The 23736-nt window shown below is 38.9% G+C and overlaps 1 protein-coding gene across 13 annotated transcripts in view; it reads right to left on the bottom strand.

The window, feature by feature from the left end:
* SMN2 (survival of motor neuron 2, centromeric) overlaps positions 1 to 23450 on the bottom strand; it is a 59304-nt gene extending 35854 nt beyond the window's left edge. For 5 of the 13 annotated variants that reach the window (XR_015724484.1, XR_015724486.1, XR_015724485.1 and 2 more), the window contains exons 1-6: positions 21195 to 23441; positions 15396 to 15783; positions 4690 to 4761; positions 2396 to 2515; positions 1299 to 1499; positions 994 to 1149 (exon numbers count right to left, since the gene is read on the bottom strand). Coding sequence is in view for 4 of the 13 variants with exons in the window: in XM_087862093.1 (XP_087718219.1) it covers positions 994 to 1149; positions 1299 to 1499; positions 2396 to 2515; positions 4690 to 4761; positions 15396 to 15647 (801 nt within the window). In the remaining 9 variants the exon portion in view is untranslated. Of the gene's footprint in view, positions 1 to 993; positions 1150 to 1298; positions 1500 to 2395; positions 2516 to 4689; positions 4762 to 15395; positions 15784 to 21194 lie in introns of those variants that run through there. The other 8 variants (XR_015724491.1, XR_015724492.1, XM_087862095.1 and 5 more) reach the window with 6 other exon arrangements.
* Positions 23451 to 23736: the final 286 nt, after the last annotated feature.

Raw genomic sequence — 23736 nt, 5'->3', positions numbered from 1 at the left:
ATACACCAAATAGTGAAGACTCATAAATCTAGACTTTCCTCATTTCCTTTCTATATAAACATTCGGAAAGTAAAAATCAAAGTAAGAAAGACTCCTAATTACCTAATAAATCAGAGACAGTGTATTTAGCAAGATACTTCAATCATAAAAGACTATCTGCCCCACAATTTCTCTAATTAAATTGTATAACCTTTGAATTACATATACTACTATAGAGCATGAACTGTAAAAATTAGTAAACCTTTTTTTTTTTTTTAAAGATTTTATTTATTTATTTGACAAAGAGACAGCCAGCCAGAGAGGAAACACAAGCAGGGGGAGTGGGAGAGGAAGAAGCAGGCTCATAGTGGAGGAGCCTGATGTGGGGCTCGATCCCATAATGCCGGGATCACGCCCTGAGCCAAAGGCAGACGCTTAACGACTGTGCCACCCAGGCGCCCCAGTAAACCTCTCATTTAATAAGAAAAATTAGCCCCCCGAGACCAAGGAAGTATGATATATAAATTAAGAGGTGTGATCATTCTAGAAATCGTAATCTAAACCTAGTAAGAACTCTCTCAATAGAAAATCTTCAGAAAAAGCTTTAATAAGTCATGATTTTAAATTTTATTTATTATTATTACTGCCTGAATACCATAACCTCCAGTGAAGAAATCACTGCTTTATACAGAACTGGATAGGGACACACCTACAGGGGTTCATGACCCAACTTAAAATAAAAATCTTCCCCCTCCCAATGATTTAATTAATTAATTTGAGAGAGAGAATGAACGGGGAGCGGGGGAAGGAGGGGCAGGAGCAGGGAGAACAGCAGACTCCCTGCTGAGCATGGAACCTGACACGGGGCTCAATCCCAGGACCCTGAGATCATGACCTGAGCTGAAGGCAGATGCTTAAACAGAGCCACCCAGGCGCCCCAGGTAATGTAACTTAATGGAGGGGTGGGAAGTTTTTAACTATGTCCTGGGAAACCTCTTCTCGGGAGAAATTTACCTTTCCTGGTCCCAGTCCCGATCCCGGCATGGGGGGTGGTGGAGGGAGAAAAGAGTTCCATGGAGCAGCTTTTGACTTGATGTTATTTGGCTTATTTCCAGGAGACCTGGAGGAGTTCTCACTTTCATCTGTTGAAATTTGACTTTCATTTTCATTCTTTAAAAAGAAAAAAATAGATGTATTTTTGTTATAAAGGTATTAAAAAAGAATTAAAGCCTCAGTAGATCAAACTAACAACCAGTTATATCATTTACTTTCTCACCCCCTCTCGGTTTCCAAGAAATCCCCCCCCCCAATATGCTTACCTCCTGAGCATTCCGTTCTACATTATTAGCTACTTCAGACGCTGGCGAAAGTAGATCAGACATATTTTGCTCCTCCCTATTTCCATATCCAGTGTAAACCACAATGCAGGTTTCTCTCTTAAAATCAATTGAAGCAATGGTAGCTGGGTAAACGCAGCCATCTTCTGACCAAATGGCAGAACATTTGTCACCAACTTTCCACTATAAAAGAAACCAAAGATACACACACGCACATATTTCTTTTAAAGAGGATAAACTGCAATCTTGTTAAGGTAGGGTATGGTAGACTGCAGAGGGGACAGTCTCCAGCTAACTCATCTGAAAGGCAGAAGGATATAGTCAAAAAGGCTCGGGGCCGAAAACACATAAATCTGAATTTCCAAGATAAATATAATTTTGTTTATATAATCAAGCCATGTATTTGTCAATATAATATAAATTCTGCCATTTATATAATCATGGACAAGTTTCTAATTATTTCAGTCTCACTTTCCTCATCTGTTAAATAATTATAATAAAATCTACCTCATATATTGGTTGTGCAGAAAGGGGGGAAAGTGTGTAAAGTGACCTGCACTCTGGTCCAGCACATGGGCGAGCTTATCAAATGTTAGCTCTCTTTCCCCTTGGTAATGATAAAACTAAAGGAACTGATGAGACACCAAAATATTTAGCTTTCGGGTCTACTGTTTTAAATAGGAGAAATGATTCCATCCAGAATTTTTGGTTCCTGGGTATTAGTTTAAGGGTTGTTGGGGGGGGAAGAGGCATAGTCATCTCTCAGTTTAAGCAGAACACTGCCAATTCAGATTAAGGCTCTGACGTACTCCTACCAAAAAGCACTGGGTTCCTCTAGCCCCACCCCTCACGTAAAGTAAACACAATCTTCAACTGATCATTCCCAACGAACTCATTATACTTTTATTAACATGCATTTTTCTAAACTATAGAAAGTTTAATAGCTGTTTTAGAAATTTTGTGATTACCTGTCAATGGAAAACACTATACTAATCATTTAAGTTAAAAATATTTTACACTATTATTAAAAACATCAACAAGAAGTTCTTTGACGTTCAATCCCAATGTTTTAAAATAACCTGCTTCAGGGGGGTTGTAGCATTCTTTTTTTGGCTCTTATTCTTCTTAGCAGGTTTTCTTTTAGGTGTGCCTTTTGGTTTATCCGAAGCTTCAGAAATGTCACCATTCTTTAGGGCATGCTATGAAAACATGAATAGAAATGTACATGTTACAGGGTAAGACATGAAAGAAGTTTAACAATAGAACTCAGTCACTACAAGCTGGTCTCAAGACCCCATCAACTCAGACAGCTTCTACTTCCTCTTTCATCATCCCACATGCTGCAGAAACTATTCCGGAAGGCATCCTATATCTGATTATCAGCTCTAAGGACCCTTTTATTTATTTTATTTATTTTTTTTAAAGATTTTATTTATTTATTTCTCAGAGAGAGAGAGAGAGAGAAAGAGAGTGAGCGCACAAGCAGGAGGAGCGGCAGGCAGAGGGAGAAGCAGGTTCCCCGCTGAGCAGGGAGCCCGATGTGGGACTCGATCCCAGGACTCAAGGATCATGACCTGCGCTGAAGGCAGATGCTTAACTGACTGAGCCACCCAGGTGTCCCTCTAAGGACCCTTTTAATTAAGTCCCCACTCTCACCCTTTCTGTACATTATATTCTATTGATCATTTGTCTTAAAATTCATGACATTTTGGATGATATAGCAATGCAGAACTCTAATGCTTTATTACCTCTCTGATCAAGTCTTAACCTTGGGCATTCCCAAAAAGAACTTTCCATCCTTCTTTACCTGTTTATGATCATGTATTCCTATTAATTCAATTATAACCTCTATGCAAGCAGACTTCTAAAGCTATTATCCAGGTGACATTTCTTCTTCATTCAATCCAACATTTCCAATTACCAATTTCCTATCCTCACATTTACTTCAAACTCAACACAATTAAAAGTAAACTATCTTTTCCTCTACTCAGATTACTTTCCTCTGCAATATCTACTTCAAACTCAACACAGTTAAAAGTAAACTATTGGGGTGCCTGGGTGGCTCAGTCAGTTAAGTATCCAACTCTTGATTTCAGGTCAGGTCATGATCTCAGGGTTGGGAGATTGAGCCCCACATCAGGCTCTGTGCTCAACATGGACTCTGCTTGGGATTCTCTCTCTCGCCCTCCGCCCCACACCCTTCTCACACTCTCAATCTCTCTCTCAAAAAAAATCTTTAAAAATAAATAAATAAGGGGTGCCTGGGTGGCACAGCGGTTAAGCGTCTGCCTTCTGCTCAGGGCGTGATCCCGGTGTGATGGGATCGAGCCCCACATCAGGCTCTTCTGCTACGAGCCTGCTTCTTCCTCTCCCACTCCCCGCTTGTGTTCCCTCTCTCGCTGGCTGTCTCTATCTCTGTTGAATAAATAAATAAAATCTTAAAAATAAATAAATAAATAAATAAATAAATAAAAATAAACCAGCTTTCCCTCTACTCAGACTACTTCCCTCTACAATACCATCAATTCCATCCATCGCTGAGCCCCCCCCACTTTAATCTGCATTTTACAGAACCTTGCAATTAGTATGCTTCTACTCTAAGGGTATACTGAAAAGCATTACTGACAAATTTGAATTCAGCTTCAAGGATGACATACAGGTTTGATCTTTACCTCATGCTACACGAGTGACTGAGGGAAAGAAGTGGATCTTGTACCTGGTGCTCTCTGTGAAAATATGCTCTTTGCCTGGACTACTGATGGCCTATGCATGGCGCTCAAAAAAAACGAAATACCTCACACGGAAGGGAAAGTGATAATGCTGGACAACTGTGTAAATGTCTTGTTTGGGCCACAAAAACAGACTACATCCCCTAAAAGAATAGTATGTCTCTATCATCAGGAACACTTAACTTGATAATCAACTCAGAGGATTTGGGGAAGATTAATTTAACATAAGCACAGCACTTAGAACAGTGCCTAAGATGTTGTAAACACTCTACAAGTACTAATTATAGCACTAGTGATATTTATCATTATTATTTCAATGAAGGCTTGTAAAATGAAAATTATAATTCAGGGTGCCCTTCCATTAATCTGAATTAGAGAACTTCTATAGTTTGATACAATGCAAACACTTTAAAAGAAAGCAATGTTTACAATTATACTTCAGTTGCCTTTGCTAAAGGAATGACATACAGAGAGCCTACTGATTTTTAAAAGAAGATTATCAGCTAACTAACCAATGATATCCATTGGTCTTCAAAATTAGAACTGAATAATATGTACATTAACACTTTAAGTATGTTATCATAATGTTTTTCCAAATGATTAACATGAGGAAATAAGGAAAAGAATAAGTAAACATTTCATACCTTAAACGAAGCCACAGCTTTATCATAAGCTTTTATCAATGCTGTATCATCCCAAATGTCAGAATCATCACTCTGGGAAGGGTAAAGAACAAAAACAATTAATGTTTAAATGGATTTCATCAAAATGTATGTTAGATAGTATCAAGAGCCATCTTACTCCAGACATAATGCAATTACACAAAAACAGGTATTTAAAATTCTAAATAAAACTACAGAAAGCCTACCTAGAGAGTATGTGACATTACTGCCAAAGCTAGACCTATGCAAATGCTTTAAGAGGTACGCTGAAAAGTGAATGCTCCTCTATCTATTTAAAATCTTTTATTTATTTAATTTGAAAGAGATCACAACCAGGGGGAATGGCAGCGAGAGGGAAGCAGGCTCCTCGCTGAGCAGGGAATCCGATGCAAGGCTCAACCCCAGGACCCTGGAATCATGACCTGAGCTGAAGGCAGCCGCTTAACCGACTGGGCCACCCAGGCGCCCGAATGCTCCACAATAAGTGGATGTGTTCAAGCGTAACCCATGTTTCAGTCTTTTCTAAGAGCTGATAAAGGGTTTAACTTGGCAGTGTGGGAAAATACCTGGCCATTAGCTTGACTTTGTACAGACTGCAGTAATGCTAGTCTGACCATAGAATCTGTGGTCCAAAGAATAGTCTTTTCCCCTTGACTTACACTGTGTCTAGCTTATTCAAAGAATTCTCAAAATGCTTAAGGTTATAAACTATTAATAGTGACTAATTAATCTTAATTTTATTTTATTTATTTATTTTTAAAGACTTTTATTTACTTGACAGAGCAGGACTGGGCGGGAGAGAGAGAGAGGGAGAGAGAGAACACAAGCAGGGGAGCGGCAGGCAGAGGGAGAGGGAGAAGCAGGATCCCCACTGAGCAGGGAGCCTGTTCCAGGAGGACTGACCCACCCACGCGCCCTTGGAGAGGGCATTCTTTTTTTTTTTTTTTTTAAAGATTTTATTTATTTATTTGACAGAGATAGAGACAGCCAGCGAGAGAGGGAACACAAGCAGGGGGAGTGGGAGAGGACGAAGCAGGCTCATAGCGGAGGAGCCTGATGTGGGGCTCGATCCCATAACGCCGGATCACGCCCTGAGCCGAAGGCAGACGCTTAACCGCTGTGCCACCCAGGCGCCCCTGGAGAGGGCATTCTTAACAGTAAAACACCTGGCAACTCAAAATCCTCGCATGGCAACGGTTATTGTCAGATCAGGGAAAGAGGACATTTCAAAATGAAAAGAGAAGACACCACAGATTTTATACAAAGCTATTATAACAAAAAATATTTTAGCTGATAAAACTTCCCAAATAACAATCACAAAAAGAAGGAAACACAATAACCAACCAAAATTAAATATTCTTAAACTAGCATCCACAAACTACCTTGAAACAAATATTTAAAAAACTTACATGACAAAATGGCAAAAGGGCAAGGTTTGAATCAGGAGTTAAAATCAAGAAAGAAATGGAAGAAAAAGTAATGCTGGCGACAAAGTACCCAAGGAAGAATACATATGACTGAAAATTTAAGGGGTACCAAGGAAAAGCCATTAAAAAAAAAGAAGAAGAAGAAAAGAAAAATAAGAAGTGAAATAAATATGGATGACTAGCAAAGAATATTTAACATATGTATAAACGGGGTCCCTGAAGAATAAAGGCTAAAAAACCAAAACAAACAAAAACTCTAAAAAAACCTCTCAGAGCCTGTAAACAAAAAGACCAAGTCACTTACAAAATATAGAATATCAATTATTATTGGACTTTCCCACAGAAATTTAAAGTATGAGCCAAGGATTTTGTGATACATCCTACCTGTCCTTGGAGTACCAAGATTAACTTTATAACGTGCAAGAACACTATACTCACTAGTCTTTGCAGAGGAATCTACTGAAAATAAGCTTCATCCAACTACGATATGAACAGGGAAATCTTGGGTTAAAAAAAAAACCCCCAATGCTGTTAGCATCAAATATACGTAATTGCAGTTCTAAGAGAAAAGTAAAGTACATTTGGCCCTTGAACACAGTGCCAACTCCTCTCTCCCCCCCAACCCCCTCCCTGCAGTCAAAAATCTGTATATAACTTTTTTTTAAAGTAGGCTCCATACCTAACATGGGGGCTTGAAGTCACAACCCAAAATCAAGAGTCACATGCTCTACTGACTGAGCCAACCGAGCACTCCTCTGTGTATAACTTCTGACCCGCCAAAACCTTAACTACTAATAGCCTACTGTTGACCACAAAGAAACAGTACAGATAACACAAACAGCCCATTAATACACATTTGGTATAAGTAAAATATACCATATTTTTACATTAAACTAAAGAAAATATTAAAATCCTAAGGAAAATACATTTATAGTACCATACTGTATTTATGGCAAAAAATTCACATATAGGTGGACCTACACAGCTCAAACCAGTGTTGTTCAAGGGTCAACATCTGTTAAATTGACAAGCTGATTCTAAAACTCAAATGGAAATACGAAGGACCTAGAATGGCCAAAACAATTTTTGTTTTTTCTTTTTTAAAGATTTTATTTATTTATTTAAGAGAGAGAGAGAGAGCGCTCAAGGGAGAGCAGGGAGGAGGGGCAAATGAAGAGGAAGAAGCAGTCTTCCTGCTGAGCAGGAGGCCCACGGGGCTCTCAATCTCAGGACCCTGAGATCATGACCTGAACCGAAGGCAGACGCTTAACCCACTGCACCACTCAGGCGCCCGAAGCCAAAAACAATTTTGAAAAAGCAAAGCAAAGTTGGAAGATTTACATTATCTGACTTCAAGATGTACTGTGAAGCTACAAAAAGTGTGATATTAGCATCAAGATAGACTAATGTAATAAAACTGAGTCAGAAATAATCCCATACACATGACTAATTTGTAATGAAGGTACAAATGCAATTTAGTAGAGAAAGCATAGTAGTGTCAACAAATGGTGCTGAAACAATTGGAAGCTCTTATGCAGAGAAAAGAATTTGTATCCCTTTCTTGAGCCATACTCAAAAATTGATCACAGAAATGTAAAACATAAAACTGTAAGACTTAAGAGAAAAATTCTTGTGATGTTAGATTGCCTACAAAAAAAGAACAGTGGGGAAAAAAAACCCCTGAAAAATTAGATTTCAGCAAAATGAAGAATTTCTATTCCTAAAAAGACAATGTTAAGAGATTGAAAAACCAAGCCACATACTGGGAGAAAATATCTGCGAATTACCTATCTGGTAAAGGTTTTGTATGTAGCATATTTGAAGAACTTGTAAATAATGACAAACACAATCCAATTTAAAAACAGACAAAGTGGTGCACCTGTGTGATTCAGGTAGTTAAGTGTTTTGACTTTGGCTCAGGTCATGATCTCAGGGTTCTGAGATGGAGCCCCGTGTCAGGCTCCATGCCCAGTGGGGAGGCTGCTTCTCCCTCTCTCTCCCCCTTCACCTGCTTGTGTCCTCTCATATAAATAAATAAGTAGACAGACAAAAGATCTCAGCACTTTGTCAAAGAAGATAGTAAATGGATAGCAAATAAGCACATAAAATGACAATCAATATCACCAGTCATTAAGGAAATGCTAACTAAAATCACAAGATAGGGGTGCCCGGCTAGCTCAGTCCATGGAGCATGCAACTCCTGATCCCGGAGTTGTGAGTTTGAGCCCCACGCTGGGTGCAGAGATTACCTAAAACAAACAAACAACAAACTTTAAAACAATAAATAAAATCTTGAGATGACATCTTGAGAATGTCTAAAATTAACAAGAATGACCATTCCAAATATTAACAAGGATGTGGAAAAAATGGAAATGTCATACATTGCTAGTCAAAATGTAAAATGGTACAACCACTCTGAAGAAGAGCTTGGCACTCTCCTCTCCTCTTTTTTTTTTTTTTTTAAGATTTATTTATTTATTTATTCGACAGAGATAGAGACAGCCAGCGAGAGAGGGAGCACAAGCAGGGGGAGTGGGAGAGGAAGAAGCAGGCTCATAGCGGAGGAGCCTGATGTGGGGCTCGATCCCATAACGCCGGGATCATGCCCTGAGCCGAAGGCAGACGCTTAACAGCTGTGCCACCCAGGCGCCCCTCCCCTCTGCTTTTTAAAGATCTAATTGTATTTATTCAATGGGTAGCATCCCATTTAACAAACAGAAGGGTGCTCCCAAGGCAGTTTTGTTTTGTTTTAAAGATTTTATTTATTTATTTGACAGAGACAGAGACAGCCAGCGAGACAGGGAACACAGGCGGGGGAGTGGGAGAGGAAGAAGCAGGCTCACAGCAGAGGAGCCTGATGTGGGGCTTGATCCCATAATGCAGGGATCACGCCCTGAGCCGAAGGCAGACGCTTAACAGCTGTGCCACCCAGGCGCCCCAGTTTTGTTTTTTTTTTTTAAGTAGGCAGCACATCCATCATGGGGGTTTGAACTCATGACCCTGAGATCAAGAGTCGCATGCTCTAATGACTGGGACAGCCAATAAGAAGGCAGCTTCTTACTAAAGAGTTAAAATACACCTACTCCATGAGTAATTTCCAAAAGAAATGAAAACGTAGGTCCATACAGTCTTCTCCACTAAAATCCACAGCAGCTCTATTAGTGCCAGTCACCAACGAAAACAATCCAAATATCATGAACAAGTTAATGGATAAACAAATCATAGTATATTAATGCAATGCGATACTACAGAAGTAAAAAGGAATGCGCAATACGTACAACAAAATGTGTGAAACTCAAGTAACTATTATGAACAAAGGAAACCAAAGATTTCATGTTTATAAAATTCTAGAAAATGTATACTAATCTGTGGTAACAGGAAGTGTGATCCGACAGTTACTGCAGAACAGGAGATGAGGAGGAATGAGAGGGAAGGACTATAAACGGGTATAAGAAAATCCAAACTAGCCCACACACTGAGATCACGAAGAAAAGAAAAGGCTGTTGGGGAATCTGGCTCGGTTGGTTAAGTGCCCGACATTTTTTTTTTTTTAAGATTTATCCATTTATTTGAGTAAGAGAGAGACCGAGAGAGAGAGAGAGAGAATGTGTGTGTACATGAGAATGGGGTAAGGGGGAGAGGGAGAGTAGCAGACTGGCACTGAGCAAGGAACTGGATGCGGGGCTTGATCCCATGACCCTGAGATCAAGACCCAAGCCAAAATCAAGAGCTGGATGCCCAACCAACTGGTGCTGTTAAGCGTCTGACTCTTGATTTCAGCTTGGATCACGATCTCGGGGTTGTGGGACAGAGCCCCATGTCAGGCTCTGCGCTAAGCATGAAGCCCACTTGGGATCCTTGCTCTCCTTCTCCCTCTGCCTCTCTCTACTCGTGCTCTCCCCTCTAAAAATAAACAAATAAAATTTTTAAAAAGGCTGCCAATCTCTAGCGGCTTGCTCCCGGGCTACTATAGCTCCAATCACTATGTGAATGCAACCACACGAAAGCTCTGAAGAACTGCCCAGCTAGGCCTTCATAAATTCCTCACCCACAGAAACTATGACAGATAATAAAATGATTATTACTGTTCTTTTTTAACGATTTTATTTATCCATTTGACAGGGAGAGGGGGAGTGAGAAAGAGAGAGAGCGCACAAGCAGATGGAGTGGCAGGCAGAAGGAAAGGGAGCAGTAGGCTCCCTGCTGCACAGAGCGCCTGACATGGGGCTTGATCCCAGGACCCAGGGATCGTCCTGGGATAGTGATGTGAGCCAAAGGCAGACACCTCACCGACAGAGCCACCCCAGCACCCCACGATTATTACTATTTCAAGCTACTACCTTTTGGGTGATTTGTTATACAACAGCCACCACAACAGGCCATGAGCACTGTCTTTATATAACTGTTTCTCGGTCACCAGTAGCAGCCTAGGTTTCTCAAGGTATTCCTCAAGTGCTGCCATGTTCTACAATTCTCAATTACGGACACTTCTGCTGCGATCTCTTGAGTAATCAGCAAATCCTGCTCCTGATATCTTTAATCTCTTCTCTGAATATTCCCTTTATCTTCTTGCTTTAAAATCTAGCTCTCCCTGAAGATGCTTCTTTCCTTGCAGACATTTCAAATGAAGTATTTTCCCCTCCATCAAATCACTGTACCACAGATGGGGAAGCAATCTTCCTTGCTCCTCACACCCACTTCCAGATTTTTCTTCCTCCTTCCTTCCTGATAACTCTGTTTAAAAAATCCTGTTACCACACAGCATCAGGGAAATACAAATCAAAATCACAATAAGATACCACCTCATACCAGTCAGAATGGCTAAAATTAATGAGTCAGGAAATGACAGGTGTTGGCGAGGATGCAGAGAAAGGGGAACCCTCCTACATTGTTAGTGGGAATGCAAGCTGGTGCAGCCACTCTGGAAGACAGTATGGAGGGTCCTCAAGAAGTTGAAAATAGAGCTACCCTACAAACCAGCAATTGCACTACTGGGTATTTACCCCAAAGATATAAATGTAGTGATCCAAAGGGGCACCTGCACCCCAATGTTTATAGCAGCAATGGCCACAAAGCCAAACTATGGCAACAGCCCAGATGTCCATTGACAGATGAATGGGTAAAGAAGATGTGGGGTGTGTGTGTGTGTGTGAATGTACATATAATGGAATATTATACGGCCATCAAAAAAACGAAATCTTGCCACTTGCAACGACGTGGATAGAACCAGAGGGTATTATGCTAAGCAAAATAGAAATAAGTCAATCAGAGAAAGAAAATTATCATATGATCTCACTGATATGTGGAATTTGAGAAACAAGGCAGAGGATCATAGGGGAAGAGAGGAAAAAAATGAAACAAGAGGAAACGAGAGGGAGACAAACCATAAAAGACTCTTAATCTCAGGAAACTAACTGAGGGTTGCTGGAGTGGAGGGGGATGGGAGGAATGGGGGTGGTTGGGTGATGGACACTGGGGAGGGTATGTGTTGTGGTGAGTGTTGTGTATTGTGTAAGACTGATGAATCACAGACCTGCACCCCTGAAACAAATAATACATTATATATTAATAATTAAAAAAATAAATAAAATCCTGTTACCAGACTCCACTGTCTACTATTCCTCTTCATGCAGTCATCTACAGCCATCTGAGTCACATTTCCCCATTCCAAGATTTATACCCCAGCACTCTCTCCATTACTTCTGTCATTCCTGATTATTTAGAAACCCATGTAGATGATCCTTCCAATATCTTACATTGCAAGTCTTTAAACTCCTCCCTATCAATGATCTCGTATGCCACCCAATCGCAGCTAGTAACTTACGTGGTTCTTACTTATTATAACCAATAACTATAACCTTTCCATAAACTAACTCAGTTTAAAGAATCCTACTCTCCCTGGGCAGAAGAGATGAGCAGGTATTTCTTGATAGAAGACACAGATGGCCAAACCACACATGAAAATCAAAACCTCAATGAGATATCAACTCACACCTGTCATAATGGCTAAAATCAAAAACACAAGAAACAAGTGTGGATGAGGATGTGCAGAAAAAGGAATCCTCATGCACTGTTGGTGACACTGCAAACTGGAGCAGCCACCACGGAAAACAGTATGGAGATTACTCAAAAAATAAATAATAGAACTACTCCTCCCCCCAGCAAAAAGAACTACCCTATGATCCAGTAACTGCACTGAATATTTACCCCAAGAATACAAAAACACTAACCTGAAAGGATATATGCACCCCTATGTTTATTTTAAAAATCATTTTATTTCGTTAAGTGTATTCTTTAATCCCCATCCCTTCACCCACCTCCCCTCTCGCAACCATCAGTCTGTCCTCTATAGTTAAGAGCCTTTCTTGGTTTGTCTCTTTTTTCCTTTGTTTCCCTTCTTTCTTTTTTTATTTTAAAGTAGGCTCCAGGCCTAACATGGAGCCTAATGTGGGGCCTGAACTCATGACCCTGCGATAGAGACCTGAGCTGAGATTCAAGTCAGACGCTTTACCAACTAAGCCACCCAGGTGCCCATTTGTTTTGTTTCTTAAATTCCACATCAGAGTGAAATCATATGTTATTTGTTTTTCTCTGACCTATTTCACTTAGCATTATACTCTGTAGCTCTATGCATGTTATTGCAAATGGCAAGACTTGATTCTTAAGACTAAGTAATAATCCATTGGGTATGTATCACACATCATCTTTATTCATCATGTATCAATCTCTTCTACTCCACTAAGCTATGTATGTATTTTTATGCCAGTACCATAGTGTTTTAATTACTACCACTCTGTTATATAACTTGAAATCTGGAATTGTGATACCTTCAGTTTTGTTTTTCTTTTTCAAGATTGCTTTGGCTATTCGAGTTCTTTTGTAGTACCACATAAATCAGGAAGCCTGATGCCGTGCTCCATCCCAGGACCCTGGGATCATGACCTGAGCCAAAGGCAGACGCTTAACGGCTGAGCCACCCAAGCGCCCCTGAGTAGTATAGACATTTTAACAATATTTGTTCTTCCAACCCATGAGCATAGAATGGATGTCTTTCCATTTCTTTGTACTGTCTTGGATTTCTTTCATCGGTGTTTCACCTCTATGTTTACTGCAGCATTATTTACAATAGCCAAATTATGGAAGCAGCCCAAGTGTCCACTGACAGATGAATGGATAAAGAAGATGTGGTATATATACACAATGGAATATTATTCAGCTATAAAAATGAGGTCTTGACATTTCCAACAACACAGATGGACCTAGAGAGTATAATGTTACGTGAAATAAGTCAGAGAAAGACAAATACCATATGATCTCACTCATATGTGGAATTTAAGAAACAAAACAAAGGAACAGGGAGCACCAGACTGGCTCAGTTGGTGGAGGATGCAAGTCTTAATCTCAGGGTAGTGAGTTCAAACCCCATGATGGGCGTGGATCCTCCTTAAAAAACAAAACAACAAAAAAACGCAAATGAAGGGGGAAAAAAGAGAGAAAAACCAAGAAACAGACCCTTAACTATTGAGAACTGACGGTTACCAGAGGGGAGAGGGCTGGGGAGATGGGTGAAATAGGTGAAGGGAATTAAGAGTAAATTTACCATGATGAGCCCTGAGTGATGTAGAGAAGTACTGAACCACTATATTGTACACCTGAAACTAATATAACTATGTTAAGTATACTGGAATTAAAATTAAAAACTTAACTAAATAAAAAAGAATCCTACTCTCCAACTATCACCTCCTAGCCTCTGCAACTTATTCCTTCTAGTAGCTGGATAATGGCAATCATTCCGCTTCACTGGGACAAAACGCTGATCCTTCAACTTTTTAACTCTTAGAGTCCTCACTCCATTTCTTAGCCAGCTTAAATTCTATGGTCAGTTATTAAAGACAATTCCATTGTACTTCTCCCTTCCTTACATTCTCTTGGTAAAACTACAGCCTCCCCCCGCATTTTAAAAAGGATTTTATTTATTTCAGATAGAGTGAGAGACCACAAGTGGGGAGAGGGGCAGAGGGAGAGGGAGAAGCAGGCTCTCCACTGAGCAGGGAGCCTGACGTGGGTGGGGCTCTATCCCAGGACTCCGGGATCATGACCTGAGCCACAGGCAGATGCACCTGAGCTACCCAGGCGCTCCAAACACAGCCCTTTTAATTTCAATTCTTAATTCACTCTGTGCCTGCCCTCACACACCTGAATTGAACTTAGCTGAAGAAAAATACAATTATGCTACCTACTCTCCTTTATACTCATGACCACAAATCTCAAGTAGACCTTTAATGTTGTCTAGCAACGCTTCCACTACATTTCCCTAGTCCAACACTCATCCACTCTCCCTACTTTGTGCCTTCTCTCTGCCCAAACCTCCAACATCTGCCCCTCCTCACTCCTAGCTGAAGACTTTACTTCTTTTACTAAGAACAGCCACAATCAAAATAGAACTTTCACAAATCTGTCCATCCACAAAGGTCTGTACCCACACAATTATCACAATATGAACCATCAATGTTTCTAACAAAGGCCAAATCCATCCTCTCTAGAACAGTGCTTCAACATTTCTCTCCTGTCTCTTATGTCAAGTTTTCCATCCTTACTGGATCTTTCCCACCAGCCACAAAACGTTGAAACAGGTTTCTCTCATCTTACAAACAAAAAACAAAATTGAGAGTCCTGTTTATTTCAGTCCCCCCTCCATCTACTGGCCAATTTCTCTACCATTTAGTTACAACTTGAAATACTTATTTACAAATTTTCCCTTGATTTTCTTCTCTCCCGTTCCAAACTCACTCCTATCAGATTCTACCCAAAGTTGGTTGATCTTCACCCTTACAGACCTTCTCCACTTGCAGTCTCCCTTGTCTCTTGATTTCTAATTACACCTGGAATCCAAGTACTTTGCTTTTCATTGCTAACACCTTGGTCTAAAACTGAATCACTTCAACAGACTTCTAACTGGTTTGCCTGCTTCACCCGGGTCTGCCCCCCTCCCGCGCCCCGCACACTCCCCAGAGACAATTGACAAACCAAGGTACGATCAAGGTGAGGCAGGGAATCGTCTCTTAGCTATCAGGCAGTCCAAGACGCAAGAGGAAGGAGCTTGTGGCAAAGGCTCCCAAATGGGTCAAGATGTAGAAACCTGGAATACGGCCCCGCAATCAGCGAACACGCCAGGTCCGGACCAGCCGCGGGGGCCGGGAGGGGGGCGCTGGGAGCCCGCTCCCGGCACTCGTAGGAAGGCGGTGCCGTCCAAGACCTCACCTGGCCCGTGCCGCGCCGGAACAATACCGAGTCCTCCTGCTCTGGGACACCGCCACCTCCACCCATCGCCATGGCTAGCCGACTGCCGACTGCCGGGTGCACGGCGTGGGCCGCGTCTCTCTGAAAGTGACGACTTCCGCCGCTGGGGACCTCTGGGAGCGGAAGAGTACGGGTTCCTGGAGAGCCGCCACGCGGCCTGGAGGCCTCCACGTGCTCTCTAGGAGTGGTCGCGATCTCCATGATTGGTCGCATTGGTCTTTAACGTCTTCTTTCAATTCTTTGATTTCACTTTTCCGTATGTTCGTAGAGTGATTCGACCAGGGTGTTTTTGTTTCAAGCAGATTTCCATGGAAAATATTGTCCATTGCAGATAATTTAGGAAACGTGGCTAAGAAATACAAAAGTAAGTCTAGAGGTAACCAATAATAGAGCTACAGTTCTAAAAAGTTTTACGTTTTATGTTAATTTTCACAACCCCGTAAGTCCGGGGTTATTATTCCCATTTTAAAGATAAGGAAATTTACTTTGGTACATGGGTACCATAGACTAGTCAGCAAAAAAAAAAAAAAAAAAAAAAAAGGAATAAGGGGCACCTGGCTGGCTCAGTAGTAGGGCACGTGACTCTTGATCTCGGGGTTGTGAGTTACAGTCCCACATTAGGGGGTAGAGATTACTTAAAAATTTTTAAAATAATGAACTATTGATCTCCCCCCCCCCCCCCCGCTCCCCAAAAGGAAAAAAGGCACAAAGCATTTATACAGCTGTCTGGATTCCAGGTAGTAGGGTTCATGCCTTTAGCCACTTCTCGACCTTATCCGTTCTCCCAAATCTTCTCTAGTAAATTTTGAAACTTAAAAAGGGAGTCAAAATAAACAAATGGGACTGCATCAAATTTTCATTCTTTGCACAGTGAAGGAAAGCAACAGAAGTACAAAAGAAACCTACCAAATGGGTGAAGACATTCTCACATATGAATTAACTTGTAAGAGGTTAACATCCAAAATCTAGGCCTCATAAAACTCAAAAAACAAAACAAAACCAAAAAAAGCAAAACCTCAAAAAACAGCAATTCCTTTAAAAAATGTGCAGATGCCCTGCATAGACATTTTTCCAAAGAACACATAGAGATGTCAACAGATACATGAAGAGATGCTCAATATCACTAACCATCAGGAAAATGCAAATCAATACTACAATACAGGTGTGAGAATAGCTAATATCAGAAAGACACGAAATAACAAGTGAGAGTAACGTTGTAAAAAGGGAATCCTCATGCATTATTGGTAGAAATATAAATTGATACCAACACCAGATGAGTGGATAAAGATGTGTTTATACACATATGCACAATGAAATCTTTCCGTTTACAACAACATGGACAGACCTAGAGAGTACCATGCTATGTGAAATAAGTCAGAGAAGGAAATACCATGACTTCACTTACATGTGGAAACTAAAAAACAATTGAACAGATTGATAGAGAACAAACTGACAATTGCCAGGGGGTGGGAGGAGTAGGGTGGTGGATAAAGTGAAAGGGATAGACAAGAAAAATGGGATCAAATATTGTCTAATATCTAAGGAGGTGCATTTTTTTTTTGTCTTTAGATGGATCAAGCAGGATTTTAGATCTTAGTAAGGTTTATCATTTACTTTTCCAGATTCTTTATTAGTTATTTAGGATTGCCAGATGGATTCCATGCACATGTAATTTTCTTTAAAAAAAAAAAAAATCAGGGCACCTGGGTGACTCAGTCATTAAGAGTCCTGGGATCGAGCCCCGCATCGGCCTCCCTGCTCAGCGGAAGGCCTGCTTCTCCCTCTCCCACTCCCTCTGCTTGTGTTCCCTCTCTTGCTCTCTGTCAAATAAATAAAATCTTAAAAAAAAAAAAAAATCTACCAAAGGAAGTTTGAGGGCTCTCCTACTATGGATATCAGAAATAGATGTTTTTAAAAACCACTGAGATTTTTCTCAATCATAAAAATTCTCACAATATCATTTTTAAATTTTTTTTGAGTAATCTCTTCACCCAATGTGGGGCTCGAACTCACCACCTGAAAATCAAGAGTCGCATGATCCTACAGGACCAGCCAGGAACCACTTCACAATGGCATTTGATACAGAAATTTAAACAATTTGGAATGAGGTTTTTATTTTTTGAGGTATAATTTATGTACCATAAATTTCACCATTATGAAGTGAAGTTTTTTTGTGTATTTGAAAGGTTATGAAGCCACCACCAATTCCAGAACATTTCATCACCCCCAAAAGAAACCTTGAACCCATTAGCCGTCACTCCCTATTCTTCCCTCCTTCCAGCCCCTCACAACTACTCATCACTTTCTCTCTGTATGGAGTTATTTTGGATTTTTTATATAAATGGAAGATGTGGCCTTCTGTATCTGGATTTTCCCCCCTAGCATAAGGTTTTCAAGGAGGAAGAAGTATCTTAATTTAAAATGGCAGATTCTTTGTTGAAAAAGTCTACTTATCAGGACGAGGGTATCAACAAAAATGAACCTATGGAATTTTTGTTCTCAAAGAAAATATGTTATTTTATTCCTGATGGTGACCTCTACATTTGAATTACTATATTTTATAGTTATTTCATATGATAGACCAAGTACTCAAAGAACAATGTAGTGAACTCCCAAAGAAAAACCATTTCACCTGACTTGAAGGCACTCATGAAAACATCAAATTTAACTTCATGAACTGGAGGCAATCTTCGTGCATATGGAATTTCCATACCAAAAACTACCTTCAGTGACTCTTGGAACTTGCCCACGAGCAAATAAAGGATTCAAATCATTAGTGATGAGGTTTTCAATTTGAATTTCAAGTGGAATAGTGAATAAACAAATGACAAGGCCAAAACCAATTAGTTGTTTACCCTTATGTTATCAGGGTCTAGGGGCAGGAGATCAGAGATGTATCAGTGATTTTAGTACAAAAACGCTCACAGAACTGTTAACAGCCGGAGAAAGTTAAAAATTACAAATGATGTTTTTGAAGAATATTTAAATGATGTAATGGACAAACGGTAGTATAATTCATAAACGACATAGATATAATTAACCATCCAGTATCTGAGGTTTGGACTCCTCACCCTCACATCATATACCAAATTACATTCTAGGTGATTTTTATAAACTTGGGATGGGGAAGATCTTAAGATAGAAACAAGAAACTATGTAAGCACTGAAAACTCAAATACCTTTTGGGATTCAGGTGCATGATGTAAATAAGTTGAGTAGTAAGCAATAAGGGGACGTAGGTAATCAGTTAAGTCAAGACTATCCCTTCACTCCATCCCACACACTACGCCCAGTCCCTGCCCAAACAAAGCTACTCAAGTTCACATTAAAAAGTTTTAACACATCAGACAGGACAAATCTGCTGTCAGTCTGCATCCTTATTTATAAAGAAACTAGACGTATGATTATGTAACTAAAAATTCTGGCAAAAGCAAAATTAGTACAATGAAAAGACAAACAATAGTTTGGAAAATATTTTTCACGTGTAAAAAAAGGTTACTATCCCTTATATATTTAGTATAAATAATTTATATAATTACATTATATAAATGTTTATATATTTTTAAAAAGCTTTATCCAAAGTAAAAACTGCAAAAAAAAAAAAAAATAAGCCAAGAACACAATATTCCTAGAAGAAAAAAACCAAACATGGCCAATAAATACGAAAATAAGCCTTAGTCCTGCATCAGTCTGCTGGTTTAATATCCCTAACCTGCCACTTACTAGCTGGGTAAGCTTGGGGGAAATTCCTTAATTAACACCTCAATTTCTTTATCTATACAGATAGATATAATAGTAGTGCCTACATGTGAAGGCTAAATGAAATAAAAAGCATTAAGCAGAGAGAAAACATGAGTAGATCAGAAGAGAAAATCCCGATGTCCAATAAACATGGAAAAAATGCTCAACCTCCACGGTCAAGAAATTACTTATTATAACTAAGATACCATTTCTCTCTCAGGTTGGCAAAATTAGTAGAGTTTAATATTTGATGTTATCAAAGGCATGGGGATATGGAGAACTATTTTCTTGCTGGAAATACTTTTTTGAAATTGCAAATGCGTGTACTATAACTTTGTCCTAAGAATCCTACCTTTAAGAATGCATCCTTACAGAAATAAAAGAACATTACATAGGTATGATTGTATTATAGAATTGTAGTGGCAAATGCTTACAAACATCTTCAAAGTCCACGAGTAAGAAAATCACTGGATAAATTACTATACAACCATACTATGGTTAGATCTATATGGACTGACGTGTAGGCATTAAGAAAAGTTATAGCTAAGTTTCCCTGTTTTTGTTTCCCATTTTGTAGTGGGTGAATAGTGGTCCCCAAAATGATGCGTCTACCAAGTAACTGTGAACATGACCTTATTTGGGAAAAAGGTTGTGCTGATGTAATTAAGGATCTTAAGATGAGATCATCCTAGATTAGACTGGGCCCTAAACCCAATGACAAACATCCTTTTAAGAAACAGGAAGAAGCCTGAGAAACGAAGTCTATGTGAAGACAGAAATAGGAGTTATGCTGCCACAAGCAAAGTGATGTCTGAAGCCATTAGAAGAGGCAAGGGGATCTAGAATCTTCAGAGGGCATGTGGTCCTGCTGACAACTTGCTTTTAGACTTCTGGCCTATAGAACTGAGAATAAATTTCTGTTCCTGTAAGCCACCACATTTATGGTAATTTGTTACGGCAACCCAAGGAAATTCCCCACATCCCTAGTTATATAAGTGCTTAAGCATTAAGGAAAACTAGACAACAAATTTATGTACTCTATGACCCGGCAATTCCACTTCTAAGTACATATTAAATAGAAGTACATATTTATGACCCCTAAAAGACATATATAGAATATTTATGGCAGAATTATTTTTAAAATCTTCAAACTAAGAGCAATCCAAACATCATGAAAAGTAGAGTGGATAACTAAATTATGGTATATTTTTATAAGAGAATACTACACAGCAATGAAAAAGAGCTACTGACACACAAAAGACAAAGCATTCTCACAGACATAATGTTGAACAAATGAAGACAGACTTACCCAAGTGCATACTGGATGATTCCACTTCTGTGAAATTCAAAAACATGCAAAACTATTCTACAGTGATAGTCACAAGGGAGCCTGTTGGGTGCTAGAAATGTCTATGGATCTTGATCTGGGTAGAGTCTAATAAAGGTCAATAAAAATGTACACTTAAGGTGTACGCCCTTTATTATCATTTCACTGGGATAAATGCCCAGGAGCCAATTCCTGGATTATATTGTAAGGGTATTTTTTAGTTTTCTGAATAACTAATTAATGGCTAAAGTTCATTCAGCCCTTTTGTTGCATTTTCCCAATTTTTTTTTGTTTATAATGAGCAGGCACCAAATTTTGGAGGTTTGAAAGCTGGTAGCGGTGAATGGCATGAGCTTCATTTCACATTTCAGACATTTACTTACCACCTTCATGATTTGCCATATCATGTATCTTCATTTTTTAAATTTAATCTTAGCCTTGCATTAAGAGTCTGCCCAGCATCCATTCCCCCCTTCTTTCTGGTAACAGAACCCCAGATTTGTAAGGAGGACAACCTATTCTTCACGGAATACACTCGGTTATATCATGTTAGGCGCCTGCCCTCCCCCTAAGGTAGGCATATAACCCAAACAAGTTCGTTTGGAGGAACTCTGAATGATGACATAAAGACTGATAATAGTTAAAATTTCACCCTGACAGCAGCATTGTGGAATAAAAAATTCTCATAGTACCTGGAGCTGTTCCAACTCTTGACCTTTCCAAAGACTTGCATCTTCAACTTTTCCTTGGACTCTGGAGTCTCTCATCCACTCAAATAACTGTTGTAGTTATTTATAATTAATGATTCTGTTCGCAACTAGAAATTTCAATATACCATCAAATCACAGTCTTGATGAGCTTGTTTTTTCTTCAAGCATACATTAAAATACATAACTCTATATTAAATGTCTATTCATAAGCCACCTTAACAGTCATCTTGGGTGGTACAAGGCCACATGGGCCTTTGACCAATAGCTCCTCCCCACCACCCAAATCCAAGTCCTTCACAAAAGCCTTTGTTATGCAATATATGTTTATAAAAGGAAAGTATTCAATAGGATTTTGTCTTGATTACAGCCAGGTAGGTAGGTAGGCAATTTATTATAAACTACAAATTTGTGTAAAAAAGTTCCATTCAGTAATACTCAAGGAAATGTTCTTCTATTGACACACCAGTAAGCAAAGTCACATCCAATTGATAGAGTAGCATGAATAGTATGTGGCATGAAAAATATTTCTATAAAAGTTATGGTATAATCAAAATCAAATTTTAAAATCTCAATTTTCCTGGGCAAATCATCTAACAGCATGCCACTTGTGATCTTTTCATGTGCATTAGTGGATTTAATGGTATGTGAAAGCTTTTAAGAAGCAAAGTTGTAAGGAAAAGTTTAAATCTTGGTGCAATTTACGGGAAAGTGCACTTCAACTTAGAGCGATTCCTCTTTTCCCATTGATATTTTCATGACTTGGCCATCTATAGAGACAATATATTTGATTACTAAATGCAAGTACTGTAGCAGATAACGTCACAGGAGGCAGTTTTACAACATTCCTTCACTCTATTTTGTTCTAATGGAAAACTATGGTTGATAATTGCATAAAGTTAATTCAGTTTTTCAATTCAATTTTTACTTTTTTAAGTCCTCATCACCAAAGGCAATTAGGAACTTACCTAAAGAAGTTCACACTCTCCCCGCTTAGTTTAGATTACTGCTGACACAGATGATAAAATGTACAAATCTCAAGTTCTGACTGTCAAAGTGAATTTTATATTAGGTTTTCACTTAAGGGGTATTTCCCCTCCAACTGCTTCAATGAGGTATGACTTACTAATACAATTGTTTATATTTAAGGTGTACAATATAATTTGATAGACATATACACTGTGAGGGGATAGGCTTTTTAAAGTTCAATAGTTTTCAAACAGCTTTTAGACTCAAAGCTAACAGTATTAGTATGACCCCTGCCTTGAACAGAAAAACTCTTTACAAGGCACTCCTTGAAAATACATAGATTCTTACTCTCTACAAGTGAGTAATCTCATCCCATCTATAAAATCATGCAGAAAAAGAGCCAAATATATTTTTAGAAAGTTAGAAAAATTATGTCAGTAATCACTATTTCCTGTGAATCCTATTTTTCAAAAATGAGCTATAGTGTGTTGAGCGGGTAACAATTTCTTACACATGCAACTAATAGAAAAGGTACTCAAAAGGAATCAAGTAACCGATGAATCTGACCTCACTGTTCTCACCTTGGGCAGTAGCAACTGCTCCCTCATACATCTCAGCAAGACTTATGAAGGTGGCTAATGACGATGCACTATTGTGTTAAGGAGAATGCAAGGTAGCAATTTTAATGCCTACGAGGAGTTCAGTATTTTCTGAATAACATTTTAAAGTTGGCACTACTTCATTTAAGTAATTTTATCTTGCTTTAGGAACATACCAAAAGAATGATCTAAAGTTAGTGCATAAATTAACTTTACTGACCGGATGCAATTATTCACCTGTATTTTCCCTTAGTATCTTGTGACTGAGATATTAACAGAAATAGCTTTATCAGTTACCATCTTTAGAAGTTTAGCTATTTTAGTTACCTTGCTTACATATACTACACGAAAAGAAACTAAAGTGTCAATATATTATAGCAATTATAGTTAAGTTTCTTTCTCTAACTTTTCTGTCTGGCTTGAGGAAATGTGTAGTAATGTTTTAATTAAAAACCAAACCCTTTATCTTAACAATGAATTCATTCAAGTACCATAATTTTTTTTAAGATGAAGTTTTGGATTTAAGTCTTAATGATTAATTACAACATAGAGATCTTCCTTATCTAATATCCATGTTCTTTTGGAAACTGCAGTTTTCCCCAGATTTATAAGGATTAACTTTTAAAAAGCTAAAGTTATTCCACTATATAGGGTATTTTAAACATGGAAATTATTTGTTACCAAAAAAAAAAAAAAAAAAGGCAAAGTATACAGCTGAAAGCATAACAAGTTCTTTGTATTCATGACTTACCACTATGTAGAAATTCTGGAGATAGGATTACAGAAATCAGACCCATAAAGAATCTTTGCAGTACAATCAGACTTCATCATCCCTTTTATTAGAGAGTAACTTAAGCTGTTGTAATCCTTTTGCCCTTATAACTACCACCATACAAAGTTTGAAGACTTAAGTTAACCCAAAAAATAAAACAGTTTTACTTTAACTGAAAAGCTGTACT

This window comes from Ursus americanus, chromosome 5, assembly GCF_024610735.1.
Source record: "Ursus americanus isolate L20-20 chromosome 5, mUrsAme1.1.p, whole genome shotgun sequence".
In the NCBI taxonomy this organism is placed as follows: domain Eukaryota; kingdom Metazoa; phylum Chordata; class Mammalia; order Carnivora; family Ursidae; genus Ursus; species Ursus americanus.
Note: the sequence above shows the minus strand (reverse complement) of the source record. Positions and strands in the feature narration are given on the sequence as shown.